Source organism: Acanthopagrus latus, chromosome 21 (genome assembly GCF_904848185.1).
Source record: "Acanthopagrus latus isolate v.2019 chromosome 21, fAcaLat1.1, whole genome shotgun sequence".
NCBI classification, from domain to species: Eukaryota; Metazoa; Chordata; class Actinopteri; order Spariformes; family Sparidae; genus Acanthopagrus; species Acanthopagrus latus.
This window is the reverse complement of record NC_051059.1, coordinates 27,934,782-27,947,519: the sequence shown is the minus strand read 5'-3', so window position 1 is coordinate 27,947,519 and position 12,738 is coordinate 27,934,782. Positions and strand designations below refer to the sequence as shown.

At 49.8% G+C, this 12,738-nt stretch overlaps 1 protein-coding gene across 1 annotated transcript; it reads right to left on the bottom strand.

The window, feature by feature from the left end:
• Window positions 1-11,689, bottom strand: mfn1a (mitofusin 1a). Its single transcript, XM_037085387.1, has 18 exons — window positions 11,681-11,689; window positions 11,341-11,460; window positions 10,688-10,823; window positions 7,709-7,871; window positions 7,358-7,482; window positions 6,702-6,810; window positions 6,458-6,565; window positions 6,008-6,170; window positions 5,481-5,548; window positions 5,262-5,383; window positions 5,047-5,173; window positions 3,747-3,851; window positions 2,728-2,830; window positions 2,431-2,651; window positions 2,224-2,325; window positions 1,573-1,769; window positions 1,356-1,490; window positions 1-1,108 (listed from the first exon to the last, which is right to left on the bottom strand). Exons 2-18 carry the CDS (start codon window positions 11,453-11,455, stop codon window positions 1,042-1,044), a joined length of 2,166 nt encoding a protein of 721 aa, XP_036941282.1. The 5' UTR covers window positions 11,456-11,460; window positions 11,681-11,689; the 3' UTR covers window positions 1-1,041.
• Between the last annotated feature and the right edge of the window lie 1,049 nt (window positions 11,690-12,738).

Sequence of the window (12,738 nt, the reverse complement as noted above, 5' to 3'; positions counted from 1 at the left end):
TCTGTGTCACTGCTGTTTAATTATCTTTAATGACAAAATAATATTACAAACATCATCGACTTCAGTTATCAGCAGAAATGACATTAACACATATTAATTCATGATGTGCGAGACAGAAGGGTTAGCTGTCGGTGCGTTTTACAGTGTCACAACACAAAGTGCTGCGTCATTACATTCAGACTGACATCAGACCAGCAGCAGGCAGCCATGTTTCAGCCATCAGCAGTCCAGCAGTCACAGAGCGAGAGCAGCTCGTCTCCATCAGACTGAAGAAGACAGTGTGACGCAGCTGAAAGCTGCAGGAAACGTCCGTAAGTTGATCTTGAGTTAAGATTTTGTCAATTTTAAGAGTGAACTCTCACACTGAAGTTCACGACATTTTAAACCTGAGTTGATGCAAATTAAAAAATATAATATTTTAATAACTAGAGGCTCTCGGTAGAGTGCATACCTCCGCCAGCAGTCCCCTTTAATTCAATCAAGCTTCGTCAAAACATTTAAACCTGCCAGATTTTTATTTCAATCCACGTCAGATTTACTCGCTCAGACACCAGCGACCCAAAGCCACTTCTTTTTGGATCCCTGAGAAATTATCAAACAACGTCAGAGAAGGACTTCCTGATCCATCTCTTTATCTGGATCAGCACCAAGTTAATGAGGGCGACACTTACGTGAGTTTGAAAGAAATCTGTTGAGAAGTTTTAGTGAAATTCTGCAGAAAAAAAACTGACCAACCAACAGTCTGAGGTGGAAACATCACGTCCTTGGCGGAGGTAATAACTGAAACATCTTCAGAGCCGGAACAACAGAGACTGTTACTAATACTGTGTTAAGGTCATTCATTGATCAGCGATTGATCCACAGAGGCTACAGACACTTTGACTACACTGTTTCACAAGTTAATTATTGAGTGCTGACAATGTTTCCTGTATTTATTCACCATGTGTTTAGTAAGGAAACACCCTGAGACAGTTCAGTCCAAACAGACCAGCGGGGGGCGCTGCTCTCCAACAAACTTCTTCTTCTTCTTCTTCTTCTTCTTCAGTTTCCCTGCAGGTACTGAACAGAGAAGGCCTCCAGCTGAGTCTCCAGCTCCGTGGCTCTGTTCCTGAAAACACACAGAACTGCTTCATTCAACCAATCAAAATGTTTCTGATCGACTGTTAAACTCAGGACGCAGTTTTACATCTGATTACAACATACGTGTCTGTATATACTGTGTACTGTGGAGGCAGGAGAAACTGTTAGCCTAGCTTCATCATAAGAGAAAAATACACCAGCAACTTTGACCCTAACCCAGATGATGCTCCTGACAGTCTGACCCCGCCCCCCTCAGTGACATCATGACCTCTGACCTGAAGGCCTTGGACCTCCTCTGGATGTTCTCCAGTCTCTGGATCCTGAAGCTCAGCTGCCGGATGTTTCCCTCCAGCTCGGCTTCACTCAGATCGACTCTCTGAGTCAGACGGCTGAACGTGGACGTCAGCTCCCTCAAACACAAACACGACAGGTGAGTTCAGACAGGTGTACTTTCAGGGACTGTGTGTGTCACAGTTGGGGGCGGGGTCTTACTTGTACACCTGCTGACTGCAGGCAGAGCTGGTGATGGGGATGATGGCTCTCAGGCGGTGGGCGGCGTGCTCCACAAACTGCTGCTTCAGAGCGCGCTCTCTGCTGACGTTGGTCCAGGTGAGTTTCTCGTACAGGTAGAGGAGACCGTACAGAGAGAGGGACAGAGCGATGATACGCCAGCCCACCGAGCGCCACACCTGCAACGCACAGACACACCTGAGACACCTGCAGGACTCAGACACACCTGAGACACCTGCAGCACTCGGACACACCTGAGACACCTGCAGGACTCGGACACACCTGAGACACCTGCAGGACTCGGACACACCTGAGACACCTGCAGGACTCGGACACACCTGAGACACCTGCAGCACTCGGACACACCTGAGACACCTGCAGGACTCGGACACACCTGAGACACCTGCAGCACTCGGACACACCTGAGACACCTGCAGGACTCGGACACACCTGAGACACCTGCAGCACTCGGACACACCTGAGACACCTGCAGGACTCGGACACACCTGAGACACCTGCAGGACTCAGGTCTTCTCAGTCGTCCTGAATCTCTTGTTTGTATTAAAACATGTGTTTCTGTTCCTGTTAATTGATGAACCAGATGATCAATAACGAGGCACTGTGAGGACGTACCACTCCACCAATCACCAACACCGTCATGGACGCCCGGGAGGTGACAGAGACCAGACCTGTTGCTATGGAAACCACCATCTCATCCTTAAAGGCGGAGCTTTCCTGCAGACAGAATCAGGAGGTCATGTCTGGATTTGTATTTCTGGGTGAACTATTCCTTTAAAACCATAATTGGCTGGAACATTAACATGAAGGTGGAGTGCACACCTGCAGTCGAGGGTCGGAGCCGCTCAGCGCTCGCTTGGCGTTGGCGGCTCCAATGAAGCGCGTGACGAGGGCGGTCCAGCCCAGAGAAAACTGGAACTCGATGTTTTCATGGAAGTCAGCGCAGAGGGCGGCGAGGCCGAGGTCATAGGTCAACTCGAAGGAGGTGGAGGGAGCGGAGAGCTGCTCCTGGACGCACAGAGACAGCAGAGGACGGACGCTGTCTGAGGACAGAGGACACAAACCACAATCACGCCGCCTGTCTGTGATGCAGCACGTGAACACAGTGAGACATCGTACCGATCATGTGACTCTGAGCGTCTCTGATGTCTCTGAGGACGCTGACGGAGCAGCGATGAGCCAAACAGCCGACCATCCTCTCCTCCACGTGCTGCAGCAGCTTCTGAGGACAACAGAACCAGACGACCCATCAGGTCAGCGGCTCAGGTGTTTATGTGGCTGAAGACCAGACTACAGGTTCAGAACATACAGAAGATCTACATGATTTTACCTTCATTAATATGTTAATGTGTGACAGAGTTCTGACAAGCTCCACCAATCAGAGAGCTCGTCTGACAGCCGAGACCCAGGGCTCAGTGCAGGCTCACAGGGGGCCCAGAGGTGCCTGAGCCCTGCCCTTTACACCTCCTATTAAAATGTGTCCTTTTGTGTGTGTTTTTGATGAATAAATACATTCCTGTTGTGTATAAAGAGAGAGAGAAGCCGCTGCATCGTCAGAACTCCACCACACACACAGCTGAGACGTGACGGTGGAGCGACTTGAACCTTCCTGAGTTATAAATCCATTAACATGACTTCCTTGTTGGGGCGAACAAGTCGCCTTCCACTTATTCAACGTGTTTAAACGTGTTCATATTTCAGAAAAGTGCCCGTTAGTGCTTGTTAAGCAAGCTGCTTGTTAATGAGCATTAAGAATAACCTGACAGCTGTCTGTGTCGGCCCTTTATCTCAACACAAATCTTCAACTTCTTCCAGACTTTGAGTTGACTGTGACTTTGCTGCTGCGAACATTGCTACAGTCACAGAAGTCATTTCTTGGTTTTGTCACATTTGTCGATGTGAAGCCTGTATTTCTAGTTTGCACTTGGCCTCCCATAACTTTGTTTTGTCACGCAAGCTGTGTTAATGTGACACCTTGGAAAACATATATTAGTCTTAGCCTACCAGTTCAGAAGTCATGACTCAGTTTAGCAAGTTAGGAAACTGGTGTTGCTTATTGTTTAGCTAATATAGATCTCATCTCTGAGGTCACACAGTTAAAGGAGCAGTCCAACAGTTAGAGGAATGATCTTACTCACAGTTTTATAAAGCTCCAGAGTTTCTTGTGTCGGGTTGAAATCAGATCTGAACTCCTCCACCAGAACAGGAAGAGACCGGATCTGATCCGACAGAGCCGCCGCAACCTGACGACCAACAATATCAACCTGCTGTTCATAATTTCATCATCAATCATTTTTCAAAGCTCCTTAATTATGTTTTGAAAACAAGTTAAAAATATATTTCAGGAGAATTTATTCTCATCTCGTGGAGCCAAGTTAAAAAAACAAAAATTGTTTCTTTAATTGATATTTTTTTCCAAATGTGAAACAGAGTTGGAACATTTTTGGAGACAATTATTATTTTATTGTTTTGTTATTGTTCAGTGTGAATCTGAGAGAAGAAAACACATCAGGAGATTCTTCAGTGCTACAAGAACTTGTTTCTCCTCAGATCCACACATGAGAAACAAAAAGTCCTGAAATGTTTTTCACGTGTTTTCACAGATTGAAGTTGAAGAAGTGAAGCTCGTACAGATTATCATGCAAAACCTTTTTTCCACCAGTTCTCAACCAGAAACACAGGAGAGAAACCTGTTACATCAGACTGTCGAGAGGTCCAATCAGAAGTGTCATGATTGTATCTGAGGGTGAACACATGGACCCGCCCTGATGTTGGACCCGCCCTGATGTTGGACCCGCCCTGATGTTGGACCCGCCCTGATGATGACCCGCTCTGATGTTGGACCCCTGATGTTGGACCCGCCCTGATGATGACCCGCTCTGATGTTGGACCCGCTCTGATGTTGGACCCCTGATGTTGGACCCGCCCTGATGATGACCCGCTCTGATGTTGGACCCCTGATGTTGGACCCGCTCTGATGTTGGACCCGCCCTGATGATGACCCGCCCTGATGTTGGACCCCTGATGTTGGACCCGCCCTGATGATGACCCGCCCTGATGTTGGACCCGCCCTGATGTTGGACCCGCCCTGATGTTGGACCCGCTCTGATGTTGGACCCCTGATGTTGGACCCGCCCTGATGTTGGACCCGCTCTGATGTTGGACCCCTGATGTTGGACCCGCCCTGATGTTGGACCCGCTCTGATGTTGGACCCCTGATGTTGGACCCGCCCTGATGATGACCCGCTCTGATGTTGGACCCCTGATGTTGGACCCGCCCTGATGTTGGACCCCTGATGTTGGACCCGCCCTGATGATGACCCGCTCTGATGTTGGACCCCTGATGTTGGACCCGCCCTGATGTTGGACCCCTGATGTTGGACCCGCCCTGATGATGTCAGTGACCATTCAGACTGGAAAGACTCTGCGTGTCTTCACCTTGGCAGAGACATCATCAGTCAGCGTCCTGATCCTCTCTTTGACGTTGTCGCTCAGACGGTTAATCTGTCCTCGCACAAAATCCAGCCGGTCCCTCTGATCCTCCCGCTCCTCCAGGCAGAAGATCCTGCCAAAGGTCAGAGGTCACAGGTGAAGCTCAGCGCACTGACTGATTAATTTTGGAAATGCTTCTTTTTCTGAAGAGTTTTCCTGACTTCCTGTCTGCAGAGGTGATGTTGATGGCGTCCATCACAGCTTTGATGGCCTCAGTGATTTGCCACGCTCTCACTGTGTGCTGCTCAAACTTGGTCTTCACTGCAGACTGAGAGATGAACTCCTGCAAGGTCAAAGGTCATCAGGCACCGCTCAGACTCTACCCATCTTCCAAACTGAATCTGACAGAGAAATAACTGGTTTTGTTCGTCTTTCTTTACCTCGAATGTCCTCTCAAACATCTGGAACTCTCTCAGTCTCTCATTGAAACCTTCAGCCAGAGCGCCACCTGCAGGAAGAAGCAGGTGATCAGCGTCAGACCAGACAGAACACACGGGTCCAGAGTCAGCGGACTGAACCCAGTCACACTGTCTGCTCAGATAAACTCTGATATCTGAACAGCACCAGACTCCCTTAACAAATGTGTCCGTTTAGTGAGTTGTTGAGTTGGAGACATTTTATATTTTCACTTTTTGGATCCAGTGACTTCATTTTAAAGATTTTTATGATTGAAAGAACTTTGACAACAAAGGAAAAGTTGGATCTGTTTTAGTATCAGCGGCTCAGCTTCTGTCCATCATGCACATATATTTATTACAATCTTAAAGAGTCAAGATCCAAATAAGAGAAAAACTAGAAATGAATACTAATGTCTGCAGGTAGAGAAGGTGCAGGATTCATTACAGATGTGTCAGACATCAGGAACTCTGTGTGATGGACGGAGTCTCCTCCTCCTGCTGACCCTCACCTGGCTCACCTGTCTCAGGCATGCCCTGCGCTCGCTGCATCCTGGAGCTCAGAACCTCTTTGGCCGAGACGAAGAAGATCCGCCCTGGAGCCTCGTCCAGACCCACCACCTTCAGCTCCTCGGCCAGGAAACTCACACAGCGGTCCAGGTGCTGCTTCCTCACCTGGACAGCAGCAGGAGGACACACAGGTTACATTCCAGTCCATCCAGCCCAGATCATGTTCATCCCCAGAGCTGGACCACAGCCAAATCAGAACCGGATCAGAGCTGGATCAGTATTTCCACGGAGAGCAAGTTGATGTGACACTTAAATATACTGAACGGACCGCTGACGTCCTGACACTTCCTGTAGCTGCTTCACAATAAAACCAGCTGAAAGAAAGCTGAAGTCAGACTGAGGTAACACACACACACACACACACACACACACACACACACACACAAACTGACCTCCTCGATGTAGTCCGGTTCGCTCACTGAAGCGTCCCATCTGTTGTGGAGGATGAAGATGTTTGGTTTAGAGATTCTCTCGCTGACTTTGTGGAAGAAAAGTTTCTCCTGCAGACAGGAAGAGAAAAATTCTATCAAGACACACACATACACACACACACACACACACACACACACACACACACACACACACACACACACACACAGACTATCTATAATCTGTATCATCAATATATTCCCTCACCGTGTTCATCAGTGTCGACTCTGCGTTTCCTACCAGAACGAAGACGTCGGCGTCCAGACAGAACTTATCGATCCAGCTGTCCAGCTCCAGAGTGACATCAGTGCCCGGGCTGATCAGAAGTCAGAGGTCACGGGTCGGAAGAAGAAATGATTATTGATCATTTATTGAGCAGAGTTTGTCTCTGTGCTCCTGGATGGATTCTGATTGGCTGATGTCCAAAAAATGTCCAATCACAAACAAACCAACAACATAAAGAAAATGATACTGCATCTCTCTGAGAACACGGCCTCAGACATGGAGAGGTGCAACTGGGCCATCACCCAGGACCCGACATCACTTTGGACCTTGAGTTTGTGCTGTCACAACTCTGCAGTCATCATTTTCATTTAGTGTTTGTGAACGAGCCAACGCCTCACGATGCTTTTTAAGGAGCACTGAACCTAGACAGGTGGCAGGGTCCGCCACATATTAACAAAATGAAACAGTAGAAACTGTGTTGTCCTTTATGGTCAGTTTGTTTATGCAGTCACTGAAGACCTTTGTCCTCTCATTAAAAATCTACAAATTGCTCCTTTAATCTACTGCTCCTTTAAACTACAGACTGAACATTTAAACCACAGACTGAACCTTTAAACTACAGACTGATTAACCGGCACCTGTCCATCAGAACCAGGTCGTCTCTCAGCAGAGCACAGCGACTCTTAGGCCAGAACACTTTCACCAGACTGCCAGAGTCCAGAGTCGGATCCATGTGGAGGGCATGAGCCAGCTGGTTCACTGTCTGAGGAGGAGGATGAGGAGGAGGAGGAGGAGGAGGAGGAAGAGGAGGAGGAGGAAGAGGAGGAGGAGGAGGAGGAAGAGGAGGAAGGGAAGTGGAGTTATCAGCTGACATTAATCGTCTCTCTGATGGAGACAGTCGGACATTTTGTGAGATCAGATCAGTTTCCTGTTGATGTTTCAAAATGTCCGCCTCTCCTTCTGTGTGTCTGCCTGTTCATTGGCCGTACCGTGATGCTCCTCCTCTCATTGGACGCCTCGGCGGTGAGGAAGGCCTCGTCTCCGTCGGTTCCCTCCACTCTCAGGAAACAGTTGGTGGTGTGTCCGATGCCGCTGGGTAGCACGCGGTCTCTGAGCATGGCGTTGATCACCGTACTCTTCCCGTTACTGGTCCTGAGTCAACACAGACGTCACCTGATCATTATCATATGATGTCACACAGAGCAGCACACCTGTCAGTGCTCACAGGTGAAGATCGTGTGACAGGCCTGAAAGCTGCAGAGCTCCTCAGAGTCTCTTAGCGACGTGCTGAGGCTGACGATAGGAGCTCCCACACCGAGGACGACACCACGGTCGCATCTGACAACACACTCAACTACTGATTTACACTGATTGACTACAACCAACATGGCGGAGCAGCTCGTCCTTCAACATCCTGTCGTTTCCTTCTGCCTCAAACTATCAAACTCCAGAATATTAAACCACCTGAACAAAATGTCAGCAGGATGGATTCAGACTCTCCAGAGGAAACACAATAAACTCTGATCGTCTGCAATAAATATTTTGGGCAGCTCTGATGGAGCGTGAGGATCGCTGCAGGTCATGTGATTAATATTAATATTTCACTCATTAAAGATGTATTACATCACCAGTTCAATCCAATGATCAGCTGTGACTGTGATCAATAGAATAATGTGATCGTCTCACTGGTGGACTCTGGAACCTGAGATCTGGGCTCTGTCCTCCGGACCCTCCTGTCCACCTTCTGGCCTTTGGAGGAGGTTTCAGATTCAGATCCTGTTCCTCCTTCACCCCAGGTAAGGAGCCTGGGTGTCGTCCTGGACGGCACCTTGACCTTTGAAGCCCACATTAATAATGTTACCTGGTCTGCATACTTCCATCTGCGCACCATCATCTGCCTCCATCACTGCTGTTCTCGTCTGGACTACTGTAACTCTCTCCTCCATGGCCTGTTCTCTGTTATTGCACTGTAACTGCATCTTCATATTTATCTATTTATTTATTGATCTTTTCATAATTGCACCACACTGTTTACTGTCTTAGTTGAACTGTTGTTGTTATGAGTGGTGTCCTCCAGTTCTCTGAAAGGCGCCTTTAAATAAAATGCATTATTATTATTATTATTATTATTATTATTATTATTATTATTATCATCTGTAATCTATATGAGCTATAACTCAATGTCACGTGTCTGAATGATGGAATATATTAGCCTCATTAACACGGATCTCGTCGGGCAGCACGACCCTTCTTACATCACCTGACCGTTATTATTACATCATCAGTTTCCACAGAAACCATCGTCATCATGCTGTCAGTTAATGTGCTGACTGTGCTCAAACTGATCCTGCAGCAGTTTGTGGATGTCAGATAAGTTTATCTGAGCCGACAGCAGACGGCTGCCTCACTGTGCTCAGGACCTCCGTCAGCTCACCACCTCTGCAGCCAGCACCACCACCGTGACCCCGAGCCCACCAGCACCACCACCGTGACCCCGAGCCCACCAGCACCACCACCGTGACCCTGAGCCCACCAGCACCACCACCGTGACCCCGAGCCCACCAGCACCACCACCGTGACCCGAGCCCACCAGCACCACCACCGTGTCCCCGACCCCACCAGCACCACCACCGTGTCCCCGACCCCACCAGCACCACCACCGTGACCCGACCCCACCAGCACCACCACCGTGACCCCGAGCCCACCAGCACCACCACCGTGACCCGAGCCCACCAGCACCACCACCGTGACCCCGAGCCCACCAGCACCACCACCGTGACCCTGAGCCCACCAGCACCACCACCGTGCCCCGACCCCACCAGCACCACCACCGTGTCCCCGAGCCCACCAGCACCACCACCGTGTCCCCGAGCCCACCAGCACCACCACCGTGTCCCCGAGCCCACCAGCACCACCACCGTGACCCTGAGCCCACCAGCACCACCACCGTGTCCCCGAGCCCACCAGCACCACCACCGTGACCCTGAGCCCACCAGCACCACCACCGTGTCCCCGACCCCACCAGCACCATCGTGACCCTGAGCCCACCACCACCACCGTGACCCTGAGCCCACCAGCACCACCACCGTGTCCCCGAGCCCACCAGCACCACCACCGTGACCCTGAGCCCACCAGCACCACCATGACCCTGAGCCCACCAGCACCACCACCGTGTCCCTGAGCCCACCAGCACCACCGTGTCCCCGAGCCCACCAGCACCACCACCGTGTCCCTGAGCCCACCAGCACCACCGTGACCCTGAGCCCACCAGCACCACCACCGTGTCCCCGAGCCCACCAGCACCACCGTGACCCTGAGCCCACCGTCCACCGAGACCCTGAGCCCACCAGCACCACCGTGACCCTGAGCCCACCAGCACACCGTGTCCTGAGCCCACCAGCACCACCGTGACCCTGAGCCCCCAGCACCACCACCGTGTCCCGACCCCACCAGCACCACCGTGACCCTGAGCCCACCACGACCACCGTGTCCCCGAGCCCACCAGCACCACCACCGTGTCCCCGAGCCCACCAGCACCACCGTGACCCGGAGCCCACCAGCACCACCACCGTGTCCCCGAGCCCACCAGCACCCACCGTGACCCTGAGCCCACCAGCCCACCGTGTCCCTGAGCCCCACCAGCACCACCGTGACCCTGAGCCCACCAGCACCACCACCGTGTCCCTGAGCCCACCAGCACCACCGTGACCCTGAGCCCACCAGCACCACCACCGTGTCCCCGAGCCCACCAGCACCACCGTGACCCTGAGCCCACCAGCACCACCACCGTGTCCCTGAGCCCACCAGCACCACCACCGTGCCCTCATCTACTCACTAGTCCGTCTCTACAGGCCCACTTTAATTACACACTGTTCTAACTCTGACTTTACAACTTGCACATGGGTCAGCTGTTCTGACCCGTGGGATCATGAGCAGGTGGTTCAAAGCTCCAGTCAAAGGCTCCGTACCTGCCAAAGAAGGCCACCTTCATGTGCCTCCTGAGCAGAACCTCTCGGATGGTCGACAGTTTGGTGGCGCAGCTCTGCATCTCCAGACTCTGCTCCTCCACAGCCACCTGGCCCAGGTCATCGCCCCGCCACGCCTCTGACATCACACCACAAACAAACAGCAAGTCAGATTACACTCAGGATTAATTACTAATGACTTACTAATGTTAGCATAGCATGTGTTGAGGAATAACCATCATCAGTGACATCACACATCAGCTGATGTGTTGATGATGTCATGATCACACAGACAGTGATCAGCTGTCAGGACCTTTATCATATTATATAGTTTATTTATTTATACATTTATATAAGTATAGTTCTGTGAGTAGCACAAACAAGCTACAGCCAGCATTTCATTACAGAACAGATTAATACAGAGAGAAATAATAAACTTATAATATATTATATATAATAACTGAACAATACATATAGATAATAAAATAATATTTCTATTTTCTGAGTTTTGATTCAATTAAATGAAACAACTTAATTATTAATCCTCAGAGAGACATGAGGTCATCATGCACCTCAGAGATCACACACACACCTCAGCCACCTGTGTGTGTGTGTGTGTGTGTGTGTGTGTGTGTGTGTGTGTGTGTGTGTCTGACCGTCCACAAAGGCAGATCCATCCTTCACAAAGTCCAGCAGCTGATCGAAGATGGAGGTGATTGAATGCTTCGCCACAACAAAACGCCGCAGAGGAGACGGATCTGCAGCATCCATGACACCTGACACACACACACACACACACACACACACACATGCACGCACCCGCACGCGCACACACACATCAACACAAAAAACACACTCTGTTGATCTACAGATGGAGACTCAACAGTCTGCGAACTATTGCTAATAAACACACACACACACACACACACACACACACACACACACACACACACACACACACACACACACACACACTCGGCTGAGGTGTGTGTTTACCGTGTTCCGAGCGTCTCTCAGGTTCAGAGGTCAGGCGTGTTTGTAGGGTCCCTGTCTGCAGCTCCCATCATCCCTCTGTTCACCACATCGACCACATCAGACTCACAAATACTGACCGGATTCTCAGCACGCAAAGCTCAGCTTACTCTGTGTGTGTGTGTGTGTGTGTGTGTGTGTGTGTGTGTGTGTGTGTGTGTGATCCTCTTAGCAGGACTTAGAGCTGCCTCACCTGTCCACCTGCAGCCTCGACAGGCTGCTCCTCTCACAGGTGTTCTATTAACATCTCATTTCAGTCTGATCGCCACCCTTAACTATGATCTGCCTCATGTTCGCTGCTTCATGTTCACTTTTTCTGTGAATGTATACGAGTCAAACCTTCATGTAAAAGCATAATTACGATGAAAGAGGCATTTTAAGATTTACTGTATTTTAGTTTTCGGGTCAAACTCATTTTCAATGGGAGTGCTACGGGCAAATTTACAATAGCATCAAAATCTCTATTTTTAAAACAGTAAGAAGTCTGGACACAACATGAAACTGTGCTGGTAGCATCACCAGGGTCTCTACACATGAACACCAGCACTGACAACATTGTTTGTGTACACAGAGTCACTAAAAAGAAAGTTTTTGAACAGCTCATGTTAGCAGTAGCTTGTTCCGCTCGCCGCCGTCCTGCCAGTGGAGAAGAGTCGATCTCAGGATGAGACGTAACCTGGAGGACAGTTAAGGTGGAACTTCTGTCTTCCAGCAACAACTATCCACACCAGATCTCATGTGACTTTTCCGGCTTTTGATTTTAGTATTGTTTCTTATATGAGGCTCCTTTTTCAACTTCAAGGTCAATATTGATTTTCGCTAACGACAAAACAACAAATTATCCGCATTTATATGGAACTAAGCTTTAGGAGCGTTCCACCTTAACTGTCCTCCAGGTTACGTCTCATCCTGAGATCGACTCTTCTCCACTGGCAGGACGGTGGCGAGTGGAACAAGCTGCTGCTAACATGAGCTGTTCAAAAACTTTCTTTTTAGTAACTCTGTGTACACAAACAATGTTG